The following is a 22457-nucleotide window of genomic DNA, read 5'->3' as shown; positions in this document are numbered from 1 at the left end:
AACTAACAGTCCAACAGCATTGCTATTCTGAGGATATTCTGATATATGTCTTCAAAACACAAGACACCTGTGGCCATACCAACTCTGGATCACCCACCATCGTTTCCTTCATGACCTTTAAAGATGTCAGATGAGACTGTTTTTTTCCCCTGTTGCTTCATTTTGCACTAGATGCAATTTCAGGTCCCAGAAGTAAAATCAGGCAGCACATTAATCAACTCTGCTTCCCAGTCTCTACACTTCTATCTTTCCATAGTTTATTTTTCTGTCTAATACAACACAGATTTAAAAATAGGGGTATAGTACCCTCTCAAAATGCATACGATTCTGGTATCAGCAGTGGAATAAGCTCATTTAGATGAAAGGAACTCTTTTCCTTCAGTGGAGTGAAATGCCTTATCTGCCTCTGTTTGGATGGCATTCAAGTGTTTGCCTCCTACGATATATAGGACTGATGTTACATGCAAGGCATCTGCTCAGTGTATTTTCGAAATGCTGCTGGAAAATATTTCCCTTAATAATTCTACAGTGCATGCCAGTGCATGGATCATAAAAAGGAAAAGCTGCATTACTGAAATAAAATTAGAGGGGTTTTAAATGTGCCCAGCTAACATATGAAACTTAATGGCTATCTCTGCTGCTTGGAGTGAGGAAAAAGTATGTCTGAACCATCTCTTGTTTATTCTTCTCTGATGTCAGTGACCAGAATGCTTTATGAGCATGGTTTTATAGTGAGATGTACAGCCCTCATCTTAATCATATACTTCATGTAAAACATACAACAGTGCAATGTAGGAAGTGTATTTGGAAAGCAAGAAAGTGTGCTTGCTTCATGTGCCAAGAAAATTCAAATCAAATTTATTAGTTGGTGGCACAGTTAATTTAATAGATTATAATTTTAGAATTACTGACATATACAAATGTTGCCATAAGATTAGACTGAAAATTAATAAAATCGGCAATTCATCTAATTCTTTTTATTTCATAGAATAGAGAAACATTTCCTCAAACTTCTAACTTATTTTTCTGCTGCAGTTCAGTTGTGTAAAACCCACACATCACATTAAAAAGAAATAGAAAATGGTATAGCAATGCTTTATTTTGTTCTGGAGAAAACAATGTTGTCATGTAATTGCTTTTTTCCTGAGCTCTTTCACTTGACCCTGGCTGCTTATTATAAAGTTTTAGGTGCCACAGCATAGGGTTTATCGACCCCTGCTTGTTGCCCATTTGTTTTGAGTTACTGAGCACTGTAAGGCTTGGAAAGATTAGTGTAAAAATTATAATTTGGTCCTGTTTGTTAGAAATGGATGTGGAAAAAGTGTTAGCAGTAAATGTCCTCTTTTTCAGCTTTTATTATAAAAGCCTGAAGGGCTGCAGTACCTCAAGCTGCTCAGCATTAACTTGTTCAGTTCTGGAAAGTGTGCCTTTGGATGGGCCAGGCTGAGGATTGGTCACATGAAGTGAAACAAGGAAAACTGTTGGAGGGAAGCAGTTTATAACAACTGCAGCTGAGACCTTTTTTCCCCCACACGTGGTCTTTCCAGTCCCCTAAGCAGGAACGTTGCCATAATTAATTGGGAAGCAAAACCAACTACATCTTTTCAGGTTGCTGGCCCATGTTCCTTTAACACAGGGTCCGATGCAGAGCTCTGTCACATCTCATGGCATCCACCACCTCCTGATACTGCTGTACTATTCTGTAATAAAAAGTTGCTACCATAATTTTTACTTCTGAGCTTACACAAACTAGTATATTACCCACGGTCCATAAGCCAGGTGTCAAGCTTGGCTGCCTTCAGCTTGAAGAGACTGATCACAGACATTCATATCTTGAGAAGGCCAAAACATTTGAGTATTATATATGAATTTAGACCACTGCCATAAATAATCTGGTGTATACATAAAGTAAAAATTGATGTAGTCATCAAAATTCTTTTACTGAGTAAAATGAAAAGTCATCCAAAATAAATGTGAAAAATCAAAGAGATGCATTAGACTTTTACAGTTTTACTGGTGAGAAAAGCCATGGGTGTTTGTGCCTTCTGTCTGCTGCTCATGTAGAGAAGGAGCAGTGGAATGTACTTTGCAAGATTACTTCAAATGCTGAATGCAGGACAGCTTTTATCTGAGGAGTCATGTTTGAAGAAATCAGGAAACTCTTTTTATAAGGATTTAGTTTCAGGTGTGAATTACAGAAAGAGAAGGGTTTGCACAGTATGTGAAACCTTCAATATCTAACATAAGTGGTGTATAGATCAATCCCTCTGTTCAAGGAATGAATGACTAAAAAATGTCTTCCTAAAATAACTAGCACACACCACTAAAGCTCTTCCATAACTATTTTTAGATTTATTTAATTTTAAATTTTAAATTGAATAAATTTATTAATTTTAAAATATAACTAAAGCAATTTACTCCATATAATTCAGAAGCTGAGTTTTATACTTTTATAAAACCATAAAAGCACAGAAATAGAATACATACATAATATTTTCCAAGTTATTTTTACTTAAACTCCTTAGGAAATACAAGCATTTTTTTCCTATAAAAAATGGCATGTGTGTTTGCTTCTAAAGGAAGATAAAGAAAGATGAAATGCATAAAGAAAACTTACTGTGTACTTCAACTGGACTGTATACTTTAACTCCAAATACATCAAATTATGATGTACAAAGAAATACTGAGGAGAGAAGGGAGAATTACATACTGTATATACATGGAGTCTAAGAAGTTGTATAGCTTTTTCTACTCTCCTAGTTACACAAAAGAAACTGTGAATTAACTTGATGTCTGCTTGAAACGATTAATTCAGAAATACAATATCTTAGAAGGATGAAAAACCCTGGAATACATTTCTAAAAGCTTCTCAAACTGTAAGAAAAGGTAACTTAAGATCTATAAATTTATATGTAAATATTTATTTTAAAACCAGAAGATGCTAGGCTGCTACTAGCATTTTGTTCATTGAAAATATCAGTAGATGGTTTTGTAACTTTTCTTTGCTTAATAAACTACTCAATAGTGACCTGAACTGTCAGTTTTCTGTTGTAGACTATTACCCACTAATTCAAATGAGCAAGTTTACTATGTTCAGGAAAATGAGTCTGTACTTCCACCTTCACTTGGTAGGTCATCCTTCCAGCATTTCAGACACAGGTCTCTATTCCTAGCCCTTTTATTTTAGCATGTGCTTAGCAAGTGACAACACGCAGTGAGTGAGTGGTTATATTTTTCCCTTTTACATATGTTTTCTTTGTGATTGAAACCCCATTTTATTTAGTCAAACATATTGTCCTTTGAAGATAGCAATTTTTACTGCACCCTGTAAACAAGGATAGTAAGTCTTAACAGTGGAGGTGAAGAAGACTTTAGTGGAACAATTAGCAGTAGTTGTATTTCCAGTCATCCACTAAAGGTGCATTAAGTCCCAGTTCTATGGTTACTATATACCAAGTTACCAAAGGTGGCCCCATATGACAGCTTCGCCCACAGTTTGCAAGGGGAGCTGAAGAAATGACTGTCTGATAGGCTTTCACTGTGTCTTCCCCTGACATCTGTTAATACCTCTTATTTTTTTTTCAGTTAATGTGGGAAATGTAATTGGAGTATATAAAGACACAACAGCTGCAGAAACAAGAGGTTGATTCCCATGATGGCTGCAAACCCCTCCATGCCGTAGGTATAAAAAAGCCCAGTTTCTGAGTTCTAATTAACTTTATTAATGTTTGGTGCAGGAAGTACAAAGGCAACTTCAACAAGGATATAAAAAGCACTGGAGCATTGAAACACTGGTTTCATGTAACTGACTCTTGTTGAAAGATGTATTTTTCAGCATTTTGTAAAGAAAAATGGAGTAATTTAGAAGAAAGATATTGGATACACTCTTATAATAAGGAAGCTTTAAATAATGGAGCAAAGATACTAATAATAGCTTTCTACTTGGTAACATAGGTAGCAATTCTTTATGATGTGCAATTAATAAATACGATAGCAAACACATAACGATGTACAATGACAGGGCAATAAAAGAGATACAATTATATGCAAAATTCCTATTGTACCAGCAAATAGGACTTCGTGGGCTACTGGAAAATGAGTTTGTGAAAAAAAAATTGTTAAAACTTTTTCCATTACATGTTACTTTTATAGAAACATACTAACTTACTTGTAAAAAGATAAAATATTAACTGGTAAATAACTGTAAAGACATTTTCTCCCACTATTGACACAATTGCAAAACCTTGCAATTACAGAAATTATATATATTATTTTGATATAATATTCATAACTAAGGTTATGCATAACTAAGGTTATGCATAACTAAGGTAACAGCAGTGATATATTAATCACACATAAAGTATATTATTTGTATAGATTGTTTGTTTACTGTCCATGGATTTCTATTTAGTAACACATAGAACCTTTGGTGCTCTCCAATGAACTCAAACTGGAATATGCTGATTTATGATACATATTTCCTATTACTCTAACTGCAGTGGATGCTATAATACTACTTTTTAGGTGCTAAAACCTTTTAAGTATAGAAATTGGAGTAGAAAATAAAAGAATACCTTTTCTGTTATTTACTGACCCTGATTTCCAGGCATAATGATTTAACAATATTTAAAAGATATTCTTATTTTGTGAAGCTCTCAAAACATGTGGTCAACAGCTTGTCCATGAAAGGGATTGTGCCTTGGAATAATTTAGGATCTGTTTTCTTCTGATATTTTTGTATGCTAAGTAGGTGAAAACATAGAAATCATCTTGCAGTTATGCAAAATTATAGTATTATTTTGTACAGCCTTGCAAACAAACAGCTTAGAAATAGATCATTCAGCCATAGAGAAGTTAGGAAATCAGAAGTATTTGATGTCAATAATAGAAAATGAGTGTATCTATCTTTGAAGATGTAGTATCTTACAGCCTGGTTTAAAGCTCTGACTTAATCCTTGATATGTTTATTCTATAGTGCTCGCAGTCTTGCCAGGAGGGCTTCTACTTCTGGAATGTCTTCTCCCTTAGCAGATCCCATATGACCCGTTTTCTTTTCTCTGTTGCTTTCTCCGTGACAGGCTTCCTTTTTCCCAACAGGCTTATTCCACACAGCAGAACTTGCTACAACATCACAAGTAGCTTCTTTGGGGACTGGGCTTGTTGTCAGGTTTAAACTGATACTGTGGTGCGAACATGACTTCTCTAGTTGTCCTTTCTGGTTCTCTGCAGAAGATAACCCAAACAAACATTGTTTCACTATTAAAATACTTAGTTTCAGTATTCTGTAATACAAAAAGACCTCTGGACAAAATTTTACACATAGATGAGATACTAGAAGAAGTAATGATAGCCAAGGAGAGAAGAGAGCAGACTTTGGCCTCTTCAGGAACCTGCTTAGGAAGGTTCCATGGGATATAGCTGTAGAGGGCAAGGAGGGCCCAAGACTGTTGATATTCAAGGATCACCTGCTACAAGCTCAGTAGTGTTGCATCCCAACCAGAAGGAAGTGCAGCAGGAGGGCCAGGAGACCTCCTTGGATGGATGAGGAGCTCCTGAGGAAAATTCAAATGAAAAAAGAGGCTTACAATAAGTGGAAGCAAGGACAGGTGGTCTGGGAAGAGTACAGGGATGTTGTCCGGGAAGCTAGGGACCAGGATAGGAAAGCTAGGGCCCAGTTAGAATTAAATTTGGCTAGGGATGTTAAAGATAAGAGGAAGGGATTCTATAGGTACGTAGCAAATAAAAGACAGGCTAGGGACAATGCAGGCCCCCTCTGGAAGCTATCGGGAGAACTGGCTTCCCTGGATTTGGAGAAGGCTGAGGTTCTGAATGACTTCTTTGCCTTTGTCTTCACTGGCAAAGGCTCTGACCAAACCACCCAAGTCTTGGAAGGCAGATGCAGGGATTATGAAAATGAAGATCTTGGGCCCCTTAGAGAGGATCTGGCTCGAGACCATCTTAAGAACCTGAACATGCACGAGTCCATGGGACTTGATGAAATCCATCCACGGATCCTTGAAGGAGCTGGCAAATGAAGTTGCTAAGCCACTGTCCATCATATTTGAAAACCATGGCAGTCAGGTGAAATTCCCGACGACTAAAAAAGGGAAATATAACCCCCATTTTCAAGAAGGGGAAAATGGATGACCCAGGGAATTACAGATCAGTCAGTCTCACCTCTGTGCCTGGCAAAATCTTGGAGCAGATTCTCCTGGATGGCATACTAAGGCACATGAAAAACAACAAGGTGCTTGGTGACAGCCAGCATGGCTTCATTAAGGGGAAATCCTGCCTGACCAATTTGGTGGCCTTCTATGATGGGGCTATGGAACTGATGGACAGGGGTAGAGCAGCTGACGTCATCTACCTGGACTTGTGTAAAGCGTTCAACACTGTCCCACACGACATCCTTGTCTCTAAATTGGAGAGACATCAATTTGATGGATGGACCGCTCGGTGGATAAAGAACTGGCTGGATGGCTGCACGCAAAGAGTTGCAGTAAATGGCTCAATGTCCGGCTGGAGACCAGTAACGAGTGGGGTCCCTCAGGGATCGGTGTTGGGACCGGTCTTGTTTAACATCTTTGTCGGTGACATGGACAGTGGGATTGAGTGCGCCCTCAGCAAGTTTGCCGATGACACCAAGCTGTGTGGTTCAGTGGATACGCTGGAGAGAAGGAATGCCATCCAGAGGGACCTCGACACACTTGTGAGGTGGGCTGATGCCAGGCTCATGAAGTTTAACCATGCCAAGTGCAAGGTCCTACACCTGGGTTGGAGCAATCCCAGACACAGCTACAGGTTGGGCAGAGAAGAGATTCAGAGCAGCCCTGAGGAGAAGGACTTGGGAGTGTTGGTTGATGAGAAAATGAACATGAGCTGGCAATGGGCACTCGCGGCCCAGAAAGCCAACAGTATCCTGGGCTGCATCAAAAGGAGCGTGACCAGCAGGTCAAAGGAGGTGATCCTGCCCCTCTACTCTGCTCTCGTGAGACCTCACCTGGAGTATTGTGTGCAGTTCTGGCGTCCTCAACATCAAAAGGACATGGAACTGTTGGAACAAGTCCAGAGGAGGGCCACGAGGATGATCAGGGGGCTGGAGCACCTCCTGTATGAAGACAGGCTGAGAAAGTTGGGGCTGTTCAGCCGGGAGAAGAGAAGGCTGTGTGGAGACCTCATAGCAGCCTTCCAGTATCTGAAGGGGGCCTATAGGGAGGCTGGGGAGGGACTTTTTACTTGGGACTGTAGTGACAGGACAAGGGGTAATGGGTTCAAACTTAGACAGAGGAAGTTTAGATTGGATATAAGGAAGAAGTTCTTTACTGTAAGGGTGGTGAGGCAGTGGAATGGGCTGCCCAAGGAAGTTGTGAATACTCCATCCCTGGTGGTTTTCAAGGCCAGGTTGGACAGAGCCTTTGGTGATATGGTTTAGTGTGAGGAGTCCCTGCCAATGCAGAGGGGTTGGAACTCGATGATCTGAAGGTCCTTTCCAACCCTAACTATTCTGTGATTCTATAAGACAAAAAATATTATCAACTTCAAAAGCAGTAGGCTTGACCTCTTGGAAGTGATTCAGTCTTTACATAACTTCATTAGATTAGCATCCATATTTCCTACAGAATCACAGGCAGAGCCTGAAAGGATCCTCTTTTCTTACTGGAATAAAAGAGAAAACAGTACTTGGCACCTCTCAGTGTCTTCCAAAGTTTTATCTGGTTAATTACATTTCCTACATATGTTTTTTTACTGTCCACATTTTAAAATGTGTTTTTCAAGATATATTTCAAATTAATTTCCCACTTTAATAATTTTTCTTTCCTTTGCATAACATGCTGCCTTTTTCTAAACATCAGTTGCACTTACTTTATACCCAGGAGCTTTGCTTGATTGACATGTATTAATACACATATTTCTTTTTTTTGTTACCCTCCCCAATCAAGTGACTGTTCTCTAAACCGGCATTTGAGTGGTCCCTCTCATAGATCTCAAACTTTTCTAAAACAAGTGTTCTCAGTATTCATGTAACCTTGAGCAAGGCTTGAAAACGGCTTCAACAAACTTGACATGACATTTAAAGTTTTTGTTATTCTCTGAAAGATGTTCCATCATCCCAATAGTAATGACTTTGGAGCACAGGCAGTCACTCATGACAGTGTGTTTTATGTGAGTGCTGAAAATTCCTACTGAAAACAGCTTGTACATTAAAAGGCAGCTGCTGAAGATATTTACTGCACTGTCATTCCCTGACCAGGGGCTCTCAGTGATGGATGAGGATTTTACACACTTTCTTGGACAATCTCAGCAAATTTTATAAGTACGATCACCTTTTGGCAAGTGGAGGAAAATAAATACCTTCTTTCTATCATCTTCTAAATCAGATAAACAATTCTTAATTAAAATTTGATAAAAGCCGAATTTTGCACTTGGCTGAAAAATTTAATTTCTATTTTACACTATGGAAAATAATTTGACCCTGAAGATGCAGCAGCACACATTTCAGTTCTCCTGCATCACAGGAGGCCAAAGACTGTTTATGAACATACCTTTCTAATTACAGGTAATAAACCCAGCATATATAATTAAAAATCCCTGGTATGTAAACTCTTGATTAGCCCATTTGACTTAAATGTTTATATTTATTGAAGCTGAACACATATTTGTATGTTGATAAAAGAATGGTACCTGTATCAATATACAAAATACTAGTTGCATCATAGCCTTTTTTGCTTATATTCAATCTAGGGGAAGCAGGAAAAATATGTGGTATACTCTTAAACAACCTGTACTGCTCCACACACTGATTCAAAATGTGCATGCACTGGTGATTTGGTACCCTATCCCATTCCACCGTCATGACTCTGGATTGTTACCACACCTCCTTCAAATCTTATGTTATAGCAGTAAAATCAAAGAAAGAATTGCATTTTCAACCTATAGTTGTTGAGGTGGGTGCTTTAAAGAAGCCAATGCACTTTGCATATGAACTTAAAACTACCAGGATGGAAGCTGCTGCGGGTTAGCATGTAACTTTGATCACAACAATAGAAAAGCTGCACTTAGTTCAGCATGATAAAGGCTAAAAAGCATATAGTTATTTACTTTCAAGAAAAGCCCCAACTTGAGATTAACTGACAAAGTAAGCACAAGAATAAACAACCAATAATATGTTCCTATTAGAAAATAAAACTTTTTAACCATCAGAGCAATAAAGGTTTGGAATGCACATACATAGAAGTGAGAACAAAAAATTCTAATCAGTTATAAGTAGGAATTTGATCTATTTCTGAAGACAATATTTGATATGGCTTCCTGCCACAGCAAGGAGATGGCTTATTGACATTGGCCACCATTTTAATTCTACATTTCTAGAACAAAAGTTCCCACAGACAATCCAAAAATCATATAAATATCAACAGACTTTTCCTAAACTACTTCAAAACATTACAGCATAGACATACACAAGTTTGGTTTGTGCTTTTGGCAGGAAACTATATTTGAAACAAATTGTGGAGTAAAATAAATACATTCACACACACACCTTGGTTCAAACACACTTTTAAAGAGCTGAATATATTAAAGTTATAGAAGGTTAAAGGAAAAAGGGAAGGTTAAAAGGAAACTACTCATGGAAAGGCACTTCTACATGAAGTCTGGTTATGAAGAAAGCTTACATTTCTGGAGATGCACTGTTTGTCCACCTACTGTAGCAATGTGTACCTTTCAGCAGTAGCAAGACAAAAAGAAGCCAGACATTAAAAATTAGTGGAAAAAGACAGAACTTATTAACTTGTTATATATATTGGAAGTAGTTGAGACAAGTTTCTAATGTTTGGTCATTTGTAGTAATCAAAACCTGCCATTGACATGTACCATAACAAGCACTAGCCTGATAAAAAAAAAGAAAATTTAATTCATGTTCAAGTTTTCTAAATGCTGGAGTGAGAAGACATTTACCCATAATAGTTTTGACTTAAATAGTTTTGACTTTGATATTGAATTCTTCCAGGCACAGGTTACGCAGAGATCACACTGTATACTCTAAAGTCTCCATATCTAGATTCTGTGACATTTGAATCTTTTTATTTCCCTTGTTCAATACCTAACACTTGTGCGTCCTTCTGACCTATTAAAATTCTTTTTTTTTTCAGATATGACTTTCCTGAATGATGCTGTTAATCAAAAACATTTCAAAATCATATTCACATAACCTAGAGCCAAATAGCTGCTATCATCTAGATACAAGTCTTGAAATTACTTTGATTAACAGCAATACTCAGGAAACTCAGTTGAGAGAAAATTGTGCTTAATAGGTTTCCATAGTTTAAATGGTGTCCTAGCATAGAATAACTTATAACGATATGCTTATACTCTATTAAAGGCTGCGCACTTTATATTCAGAAAAACAAAATTGTGCACTAGCATGTGAACAAAGAAAAAACAGTAGTATAAGACCTGACTGCTGTGAACTTGGGCAAGCATAATATGATCAGTTGGAGATTTTTAAAACCTGCAAAACACTGTTATATACTACCTTTAATAGAGAACAGAAATGACTGCAAGAGGCTCACTGGAGATATGGACTTTTTAAAAACAACAAATAAATATTTAAAATAAAAAGGACTTTGAAAAGCTTTATTTCATTGCACAGTTTCTCAAAGTCTAGATACTGAGGACATATTTAGGTTTTATGTAAATACTTGTACACTGATTGAAAAAAAAAACCTTGCAAATACAATAGAGAGAACAGCATTACATGGCATTATATGCTTGTGTTACATTCATGTATCTCAATGTGGGTCATGACAAAGCCATAACATAAGAAATAACAATTGTAGTTACAACCTCATTAAACCTTTTACCAGGTTAACAGAGAAAAATGCTCAAACCCCCAGTGGAATACTTCTTATCTCTCAGGCTTACACTCCACATGCTACACCATATTCCTGACTTTTTGTCTCCATTTCCCTGTCCCTGATGCGTTGAACTGAAAGTCAGGGAAAAGCTACACCACAACACTGCTGCTACACTCATGTGTTTTCCCAGTAGGGAAACACATTTTCCTCATCATGGGAAAAGAGCATGTGTTTTTGACAGCAGGTTTTTTTTTACAGTACTTTTGTTTCACACTGTCCAAATCAGTAGTTGTATGGACAGTATATATAGGTAGTAAATTAATTTTCCCCAAGGTGAAACAGTTTTGCCTGTGACAGTAACTGGTAAGTGATCTTCCTGTATTTACTTTGACTTGTGAGCTTTCCTGCTCCTGTTCTTCCTATTCTGCTCCCTGTTCAATCCCACCAAAAGAGGGACTGAATGAGCACCTGAGTGGGAGTTGGTCTGATGCCTGAGACCCAACCTGTTAGAGAGGGTGAAGTTTTTACAATAAAATAATCATATAAAATAGTAAAATGACTGTATTTGAGAAATTTATAAATCAATAGTGAGGCTTTGTATATTAGAAGACGCTGCAATTTTGCCGTTTTGTATCATAGTTACTCTGTAACTAAATGTTACAATGGTAGTCTTGGTAGCAAGAGCTAACATAACTGCATATGGTGAGGGGAGTATGGGTGTATGTATTGTAAAACTCTACCCAAGCAGAACCTAAGTTTAAGATAGCCAAAAAAGGGCATACCAGAAGCATCCTGGTGAAGATAAGAGAATGCTAACATCCACAAGACAATTGGGACCTGGCCAAGTAGAGAAAAGGTGAAGAGGACAACCTGAGGAAGACTTCTTACTTCATCTGAGGAAGACTCCTTACTTCATCAGGGCGACCACCAGAGGGGGCGGCGCAAGCGCAGAAGAGGCTGATGTCGTAATAGACTGATGTAGCAATCTTTGATGCATATGTATTAGTCAATGATGTAATCTGTGTTGAATATGTATTAGTTACGAAATTCTAGTGTATAAATTGCGAACGCGATGTGACGGGAATTGGAACCAGATTGGGGTGCGTACCCCTGGTTCCCGGCGCCTCAATAAAGCACCTCATATAACCATCCCGGTGGTTATGTGTTTGTCTCGACGCTAACAAACCCACCACAATAGCTTAGAGATAAGATGATTACATCTGTCTTTTAGCATTCCTTATTTTAAATTTTCCAATTTAAAACCCTCACAAATTCTGAAAATTGTGATTTTGGATTTCCAGATTCCAAACTCTTGGCTTTTTACTATCAGAAGCACCAACAAGGATTAATTCTTGGTTTTCTCTCAAGTATGAAATGAGGGTCTTGTTTTCTGCACTGACACCCTCTCTCCCATTCCACTTACTCTAAGATGCTGGACAGTTGCAAGCCCTGATTTTTTTCAAGCACCCATGTTTCCTCAATGTCATTTATACAGCCCAAAATTGGTCTTTTGAAATCCATTCCCAGGCCTTGGCATTGGTGTTATAATATAACAAGACCTTTCTTAAAAGTTTGCCTTATCACCCAGAAGCAGAATTTAGACATAATAAGAAAGATTGCTATAGCTAGAGGATCCGTGTCTATTACATAATGCCATTAATAAAAAATGGGATAGGTCTTTGCTGGACACTATAATGGAAAATACTTTAAATACTTTCTATTGCCACTTTTTATTAGTTTCATATTTTTTCAACAATTTCTAGGACTGACAAGGGTAGGATTGAAGAATATCCCTGAAATGTTAAAGGAGTGCTGTGTATTGTTATGACTTATTTTAGTTATGCCCTGCAGCCCCAGCCCTAACATGGAGGAATGGCACCTGTACTTGAATGAACCTTGCTTGAAAAGTAATTTCTTACATCTTAGCATGCCATGCTAGATGTTTACAACTTGACTAATCTAAAGCAGACAATAATGAGGCATGGAAAAGTGTTACTGATTTTCAGGACATTTAGAAAATATTTTTTATGCACATTTTATTGAAAAGTTGATGCTGTTCTTGAGTATTATTTAAAAAGATGTGAAACACAAGGAATAAACACTAACCAGTAAGTCCAGTTTAGATGAGACAAAGTTTTCAGATACAGTGAATATAGGTTTGTTTGTTCATTTCAAAGGCAAGAGTAGAGTATGTCAGCACTAAAGTGAGGCTAGCACAGAGGATCTATAGAAACTAAATTTCAAAGAAAATCAATTAAAAACTGTGAGCAAACCAATCTGTGACAAGAAGAACTATGCTGGACCAGCTCCCCTTTAATCGGCCTTAAAGCAAAGTCTTTAAAAACTCTCTTAATCCCTTCCCCTCCTGCATCTTCTCAAAGACTACTTTAAGTTCCTGTTGATCAGTCCATTCAATCTTTTTCCTATCTTTTCCAAATGTACTTTGCATTTGCATTGAGCTGGGACCAATTTCTCTGTTTAATATATCCTCACCTCTAATACAGTAATGACTTCTGTTACAAGAAATACAACTTGAAGTTACTGAGATTTAAATTAAAGTCTTGAGTGCCTGTCAAGATAAAAAGAGAACAGAAGCAATGACAGAAATCACCCAAGGTTTTTATGTAAGTGAGAGAAGAAACTTCTGAAGGTGTCTGACATCTAATTCAGATTTAGGAGTTTGTTATCCTCCCTATTTCACTCTGATTACAGTGGATCTTCCGTGTCTTCTCATGCATCTTTTCCAAAATGAAACCACATTGGGGAGTTTCTAGGAAACTGCAAAATGGGAACTTCCAAAATACAAACCTATTCTGTGGTCATTATTTATTTTTCTATTTGAATCATTCTCGTAAAACTTGGAATTTATGTGCAAGTCTCAATTTCAAAATGGGTAGATATTCTGGCATAACTTTATTATTAATAAGTAATAAAATGAGCTTCTTATTTATGTTGGGATGAAGGGGGTAAAAAGAGAAATACTGATCTACATGGTTACCCAGTGGCAGTGGGTCTTCAGGAAGTGGCCAGAAATATTGTGCAGCCCAGGTGTTCATGGGATTTCTCCCAAAGTACAAATAGAATAAACATCAGCTTTTTCCTCTTCTTTAAGTCAAGAAATGATCAAGAAATTACAAGAAACTGGAAGTCAACATATTTAGACACACTGAAATTCCTGAAATGTGGCTTATGACTTTTTTACTTTGTTCACAAGTATACTGTAGCTTACCATTCCAAATACTCTTTAGAGTTAAAAGAGAGTGAAAAATGATGACTGTATAAGTTAGTGATCTGTGACAAGATACATAGAGGTCCATAGTCTAAAGCTGACAATAATTTATGTAGATCCCATACACTAAACTGCCACTGATGCCTTTGAGCAGTAGACAAGTTTAGTCTCTAAACCTGTCTGCATAGCATCTACCTATAGGTGAATACTGCTTTCAAGGTAAACTTTGATAAAGAATTTTAGGGATATGCATAAAGACTGCTGCCATCAAAGGAAAGCTACTGGCAGCTGCAGTGGATACTGATAAGTAGTATGCTGATGAAGATATCCAAAATGGAAAGGAAACACATAATTTGTGTCTTCCTTTACCGTTTGTTGCTGGAAAAATCCCACAGTAGGAAGCCGCCTACCTCTGGAAAATAAAAATCCCAACAAGTCCAATCAACAAAGCAAGCCTTAAAGACTGACCTGGTATTTACAAGATTCCACTCACTGCAGTTCTAAGTAACATGGTTGTTTCTGTTTTGTATTTACTATTTAGCATGATCAGTTAAAAAAACCCTCTATAACTATTTCTTGTAATTGCTTTAAGAGTTTAACACCATACTATTTCTCATCCAGTACTATTGATACAAGCTATCTGCTAGCTATTCTAGTAACTGCTACAAACCTATACAATTTGTATTTCCTATTTTTAGCCCAAACTTCCTTTCCCAGGTTTATATAAGCAAGAGTATTAGTAGGTTGCATTGCCTGAAGGTACGGCACGAATATCTTGTAATAACAGATCAAACCAATTGTTTTTCCCTCATCACCTGTTGCAATTCTCTCCTGCAAATATTTCTGGGAGAGAAATCCATTTACAGAATCCTGCAAACATTTCTGGGAGCAGCATAAAGATGAAAGGCTAGAGCTGAAAGCAAATCAGATGTGTCTTAGTTTCAGCAGTTGAGTAGAAACGTAATTTTCTCGTATTCCTGTAACAGGTAACAGACCAAAGTCCTGGGGCAGTTCTTGCCCATACAGGTCACGGTCACAGTGGGTTGTTGCTCACTATTATCCAGAAGACTGCACAAATAGCACGTTGCTCTCAGCTCCTCTCATTTTAAAACTTTTTAAAATAAGTCTTGGAAGGGAAGAGGGACAACAGAGAGTGCTGCATGCCGTTAATGATATGTCAGGTGAAAGTCTACAAATTTACTGACCTGGAAAAGGATTTATGAGAACTCCAAATCCTAAGTAGATTGAGAAAAGATTTACACAACAATGATGTCAGCTTAAAGATATCTGTGCGTGTTTGTAGCATGGGTGATTCTCAACAGGATAGGGGCAGACCTGATTGTGAAGTTTAACCCATGTAAACTAACACCCTAGATCGCCTTCATGAATACATTGGAGATAGAATGAAACTAAATCATCTTAGTTCATGAAACTTTCATTGTTTAAACATTATTATCATTATTATTATTATTATTATTATGGCCCTTTCTTTCCTCTGACAAAACTCTACAGAAAACAAAAGCATGCTGTCAAGGAGACTGAAACTGTGCAGCAGGAAACAGTAAATTTTCAAGAAGATCTTCACACAAAACTAAATATTGGGGAATAAAGGCAGAGGAAAAGTGATTCAACTTCCCCTTGCTCTGCAAGATTGCATATGCACTCCTTTGACAATTTTTCTCTCTCTTTATATGAAGCTCTCATTAATGCTTTCACTTAATTATTTCCTCTCTTTGGGATGGACTCTAATTGGGCCTTGCTCATGTGTGGAGAGGTAGGATACAAAAAGAAATGTGTCTACTCCACAGATGATCCAGCCGTGCTTGTATTTGACACCAACAACTGTACTTCGCAAGTGTGACAAATTGCTTTGAAAAGGGATCAAAATTCCAACACAGTCTAAAAAAGGAATTATTTTTTAAAGATGGCTTTTACTGACTCTTCCAAACATCACTGAATTATCATATGAGACAAATCCGAGACACATTGTCATGGGTAATTAATCCAGTCATTGTGAATTCAAAATGCTGTTTTTAACATCATCATCACATGAAAAATGCGTACCATTAATGAACATATTTACTACCCTACATTCTAACAGTGAGACTCTTAGCAGCCACTTTAGTATGTAAAAAACCCCATCAGAAGCCAACTGTAGCATTTCCAGTTTCCTCTTTTCCTGATCAATTGCGTGCATTTTCTGTTTAGCGAACACCAGCTAACAGAATTTAATCTTCCTATCAGAGGATATTTTTTTTTTAATTTCAAGAAATCTAAGACACAAAACAACTTTGTGCTTACAGAAGAAACCTCTACCTCACTTACGAAGGAACTTAGAGGGAAAATTTCACGTAGAATATGAAAAAATAAGACAGTCTGAAAAAATAAATCCTTTACAATCACTAAGAAATCAAGGCAGAAGGCAGCAAGACCTCCCAAGCCACTGACACAAAGGATTCTTACATATAGTCTTGGTTTTCCTTTGTCTGTTATGACTTACAAAGCAGCCTTGCAAAAATGTTTAGCTCAAAAGGTGATATTAAAAACAAACAGTTAGAGATCATCATGGTATATTAATTATGCAAAAGAAGCCAAACTGAATTTAATCAGAAACAGCAGACTCCAAACAGGAAAAATCTTCTCTCTTTTTATGACAGAGACGGTTAAGAAAACATTTATGGTAATGCCAGAGCATCTGCTGATTAGTCAAAGCTGCAGGATGCCAACATTAAATCACTGAACCATCTTGACAGCTTCTGGGTACTCTAGTTTCATTCTAATAATAATTTGCTGTGAAATGTACCCAAATCTGAATATTAGCCAGAAAATGTTTACAAAGAATATAGGTAAGGGCAAATAAATCAGACACAAAATTGATTTGTGTCTGAAAAAAACCCCAACCTAAAATAGATATTTCAGAGCTGCATGCAAATTGGTAAATCTCTAGAAAAGACTAAGCACTTTAAGAACAGAATATAATTTTACCTATTGATGGTGACCTATCACTTTTTTTTCTTGCTTAGAACTGTTACATGCTTGTTTGTTTAATATAAATACAGATTAGCCATTTGAAGAAGGCCTGCACCATTTAAAATCAATTTTTAATTCCGGACACCTGAGGATTCTACACAGAACAATATACTTAATTGTAAAGCTTTAATTAATGCATCTATGTGCTGCAGAGGGTGATTACTTGAATAGTAAGTATAAGAGCTGTGTGATCTGGTTGCTAAGGAAATGTAAGAGAAAAAGCCCAAGAAAAGATGTAACAATGAATCAAGGTTTGATGACAGGGTAATTATTCTATGAACTGTCATGTTGAAGGACTCGCAAAACATTGACCTGCACATGATCACACATCAGAAGATTGTCTGAAGGGTAATTAAAATACTAATACAGAAGTTCAGTCAATCACAAAGAGAAAAATATAAGCTTGTTTCTCTGTAGCACGCATGGTCAAACGTATTCTCATGTTAAATATAAATGCTTGAACAGTGCAAGAATTCAGAGGACAACAGATCATGGCAAAGACCACTGAAGTTTATATAAATTAGCACTAATACTTTTCTTTCTTCAGCTACTTTGGGCATTCAACTAAATATTATTCATACTATGACACATTAAAGCGTAAAACCTGTGAACCAACATTCTGAAGGACGTAGGGAAAAAATGTAATCTTTTCAAAATTGCGTGCAAGGCTACTACGTTGCAACTATACTGATTATAAATGCCTACAGATATCTACTCAGTGTCGACCAAAAAATACCCCATAAAGCAACCTACCTCCAGCACCAAGTTAGTCTGTGATGAAAATCACTTGGGTGCTCAGACTAAAAAATTCAGAAATCTCCTCACTTCCCCCCCCCCCCCAGCCCCCAATTATTGTTTACGTAACTGAAGATACTGGAAGCTGAAGTGGTTGTATAAATTTAACTCTTGTTATCTAAGAGTATGCATCTTAAACTAACGTTTGATTGCATTTATACAGGTGCATTTCCCTTTAAATTACCAAAAATGAATACTCTAAAATATTCTCAGTTAAATTTCAAATCAGAAAACACAAACTACAACTATGAAATATATATAATTCATTGACTATGGATACTCTTCAAAAATTTAAGACCACTGAGAACACTTGAAAAGATTTTTTGGAACACTTGTACATAAATTCATGAAGACCACGATGTCCATAGGTGGTATCTCATTTCATACATAGGCACAACCATTGCACAATTCTCAAACAGTAAATGCTTTTTCTCCCACCATATTTTAAAGAGATGCTAAAAACAGCTAGGACAGATGGATGTCTGGCTGATGGTCAGGGTCAACCCACCACAACAGTATTTCTTTTTTAACATATAACGTTACAACCTTGAACATATTTTGAAAGGGTTACATTAGAAACACAATCCATATAATAATTATCATAATGGCAGTTCCTTTTAGAATGAATGTGTTCTGTAAACACATTGCTAACTCATCAATTCAGTTACTCACTCATACCAAATATGCTAGTTATATTTTCAAATCTTTTCTAGCATCTTCATTAGTGCTTATTTCAAAAGACTAATGCCGTACCCAAATAGCTTGAATGCAAAGAAGGAAAACAAATGCTAAGAAAAAATCTCCCAATATTCAGCAGCTTGCTGTGGTCTAAGTAAAACTTATTAAAATGCAAATTTCAAGCACATCAGTAGTAATTTCAAAGTAACATCTTATAGTAAAAACATAATTTTCAGTTTTGTATAATAAAATAATAACGCAAATCTAGATTCTCAACATTAGCCAGCAGTATTAAGAATAACAATTCAGCAGACTCCATAGACATTTGTAAAAATTTTGAAGCAAAAATACTAGGACAGATATTTATATATTTTTACTCCAGAAACATCTTAATGGAGGAAAACTATGGGGAAGGGAGTGGGTAAGGCAGAATATCCTCTACCTCTAAGGATTCAGCTATTGCAATTGAGAATTTATCTGACAACTTCTCTTAAATATGTTTGCTTTTTCTGAGATTACTAACTACATACTTTTTTCCATAAATTAAGCTTAAAATTGGGGCAGCTTCAATGAGCTGAAGCAGATGTATAAATTGATTTCTTTTGTTATCTAAGAGTATGCATCTTAAACTAAAGTTTGATTGCATTTGTATAGGTGCACTTCCCTTTAAATTAATAAACATTTTTTTGGGTCCTAATGAATACTCTAAAATTCTCAGTTAAATTTCAAAACAGGAAACACAAACTACAACGATGTAATACATATAATTTGTTGACAACAAAGAGATACGTATCACAAGTACAGAAAGAAAACTAGCTCTTTTCTTTAGTGGTGTATAAAATTGGGCATGCTTACTTTTGTGCGTCGTTGTGCCTGACCAAAGGCCATGAGATTCACTGGATGAAATGAATTTGTGCTGATTGCCTTAGGCTCCCTTCACAGTAAATGAGAAGTAAGAAGCACTTCTAAACTGTGCTTCATTTCACTCTAATGTAGATACTTTAAATAGGTAAAGAGAGTTTACAGGTGATTAAGTCAGATGTGAATTCGTGCACTCTAGGCATCTAAACTTCTGTATATGGAAGCTTCTCCCTTTTCACTGCAGCAAAGTCTGCATAAAAAGGTGGACTTCCTAATCTGGACAGTGACAGCAGAATGTAGAGATCATACATTCTCTATGAGGGAGGAAAGGGTGCAGATCTTGCAAGGCCTGATAGAACATTATGGGTACTTCCCGCCTACTTAACACAAACTACAGAATTTCACAAAGTTTTTTCTGGCTGCTTAAAAAATATGAAAATAGAATTGAAATTATATTCTGGCTGCTACAGTGAACAGATCAGATATAAACAGGGGAACTCTCTTTTGAATACAATATACTGACAGGAACTGCAGGTGTGAAAGTTGTCATTATTAGCTGTTGCAGAATGGCTCCAAGAGCAAGGCCATGGATCCTTAGAGGCCTTGTGCGAGCAAAGCAAGGTGTAGGCCTCACCGGTAACCGGATACTGGATGTGGGAGGAGAATGTGAAGGAAGCTGTGTAGAACTAACCAATACTGTTCTGACTAGTAGGTGTGGCTAAACACCATGTGGATATAAGCGAAGTGAGCCCCAAATAAAGTAGAAGCTTGCTTATCACCCATATTGGGTTGGCGTGTCTTGTTTCTCCTCGCCGCTCACAATTAGCTGTCACAATTTTTTCCTTTTTAAAAATCTTCCATGTTCACTAAATTTTTTCTTAAATAGACATAGATCTTATAGTTATTCAGGCTCCTACCTATCTCTTGCAGATTTGTGATACCCATACTTTTGTGCAGCTTTGGAAGATTCTGACAAGCTTGAAACATTCTATATTTAAAATCAGCCTATATCATAATGATTCCGACTTCTGTACTGGTATGTGCAACCCTACCCTTCCACATGAAAACCTCCACTGCTGTAAGCTGAAGTTGGCATAGACTTAGTCCTGGCTATGCAAAACTTGAAAACCCAGTAGTGTACATTCAAACTTAAGAATCTCACATCCACAGAGGACTAAGTGTTTAAGTTTAGCCTTTAGGGATGAAGATATAAATGCGATGCTTTTTATGGCAAGGCAACTCTGTGATTTTTAGATATTAGTCAGTCGTGTGTGTTTGAATTTTTGCTAGATAGATAGCTTTGTAGATGAAAAAAATTAAGGCAAAGTGATTTGAATCCCATGAAAATATTTTATGAACTCCCTCTTAAAAGGAAACATCCCATAACAGTGCTTATATAGAGTATGTGGCAATGTTAGTAATAGGTGAAATTGTGCGTTGAAACAATAGTACAAAGAGAAGAGATGATTATATTTGAAAATCTGTTAATCAGTAGAGGGTTTCTTTTGTATTAAGAACAAGTTGAAATTCTGCTATTGTGTATCTTAGTTACTTTATAACTAAATATTACAATGGTAGCTATAATGATAAGCAATTAACATAGCCATATATGGGGAAGGGTATATGGGTGGATCCAGGGGAGTATTGTGAAACTCTACCGAAGCAGAACTCACGAAGGTACCAGGAGTAGTCAAGTGAAAATAAGAGAATGCTGGCGTCCACATAATGACTGGGACATGTCCAAGGAACAGAAAAGTGAACAGGATGACCTGAGGAAGACTTCTTACTTCATCAGGACGACCACCAGAGGGGGGCTGCGCAAGCGCAAAGGAGGCTGATGTCGTAATAGACTGATGTGGCAATCCTTGATGCATATGTATTAGTAAAAGATGTAATCTGTGTTGAATATGTATTAGTGACGACATTTTTAGTGTATAAATTGCGAGCGCAATGTAACGGGGTTGAAGCCAGATTTGGGCGCGTGCCCCTGGCTTCCCAGTGCTGTAATAAAGCACCTCATAAAACCGTTCCGGTGGTTATGTGTCAGTTCTTATGCTAACAGCAAGATTAAAAAAAAAGTATAAAAAAAGTATGCAGTGCTAAAAACTCTTAACAGCACCTGTTATTCAACACTACTTTAATTCATATAGTCTCACTGCCATTCAAAATAAGCAGTAAAAATAATATTTTCATTGGATCCTATCATAATACTTTATGCATATATTAAAATCATTTGCCTCTTGCTTATAAACATACAAAATATGATGTTAAATTTGAAATATTCCATAAAAAATAAAGCTAAAGAATCAGTAAAGAAAAGCATTAACGTTTCAACGTAGAAAAGGCAATAATACTAAAAAAAAATTGGCATGAAACAAACACAAGCAGTTACTTAGGACTCAATCTTTTGAAAAGACTGTTTTGATAAGTCTTTTTATCATGTTTAGTAGACTGTAACACTGTATTTCATCTTTCATTCAGAAACAAATCCAAATTACCTATGCCCATCAGAGTTAAAGTAGAAATGATGTTTTCCACATCAGATTATGCACACCTTTTATTCTTTCATGCATATAAGAATGACTGATAGATATCCAGCTCAAATGTATTTCAAATTTAGGAGACACCTTTGTGTGTAACACAAAATGTGGGATGTTGCCTACAGATCCTATGCATGCACTAGCGCTATATTTCACTGAAATAAATTTTTTCTAGAGTATGGTAGCCACAATACAGAATCATTGATGCCCTGATGCTCAGGGGGACCTTATTGCTCTTTACAACTACCTGAAATGGAGTGAGGAGGTGGTGGTCTCTTATCCCAAGTAACAAGTGATAGGACAAGAGGTGACTGCCTCAAATTGCACCAGGTGAGGTTTAGATTGGATATAAGGAAAAATTTCTTCACTGAGAAGGTTGTCAGGCACTGGAACAGGCTGCTAAGGGAAGTGGTGGAATCACCAATCCCCGGATATGTTCAAAAACTGTGTAGATTAGGCCCTTAGTGACTT

At 36.9% G+C, this 22457-nt stretch overlaps 1 protein-coding gene and 1 long non-coding RNA gene across 2 annotated transcripts in view; both read right to left on the bottom strand.

The window, feature by feature from the left end:
- Positions 1-3698: 3698 nt before the first annotated feature.
- On the bottom strand, positions 3699-4294 carry LOC133271337 (uncharacterized). Its single transcript, XR_009744093.1, has 2 exons — positions 4157-4294; positions 3699-4124 (listed from the first exon to the last, which is right to left on the bottom strand). It is a non-coding gene; the product is annotated as an uncharacterized LOC133271337 (long non-coding RNA).
- A 156-nt stretch (positions 4295-4450) lies between these two features.
- DIAPH3 (diaphanous related formin 3) overlaps positions 4451-22457 on the bottom strand; it is a 230889-nt gene continuing 212882 nt past the window's right edge. The window contains exon 28 of the mRNA XM_061457257.1: positions 4451-5223. Coding sequence (XP_061313241.1) covers positions 4970-5223 — 254 coding nt within the window. The 3' untranslated portion in view covers positions 4451-4969. The remainder of the gene's footprint in view (positions 5224-22457) is intronic.

The sequence above is a fragment of the Pezoporus flaviventris genome, unplaced genomic scaffold (genome assembly GCF_033815535.1).
Source record: "Pezoporus flaviventris isolate CSIRO_AGI_PZ_B2104156 unplaced genomic scaffold, CSIRO_AGI_Pfla_v1 ptg000025l, whole genome shotgun sequence".
NCBI lineage: Eukaryota > Metazoa > Chordata > Aves > Psittaciformes > Psittacidae > Pezoporus > Pezoporus flaviventris.
This window is presented reverse-complemented; position numbering and strand designations above follow the sequence as displayed.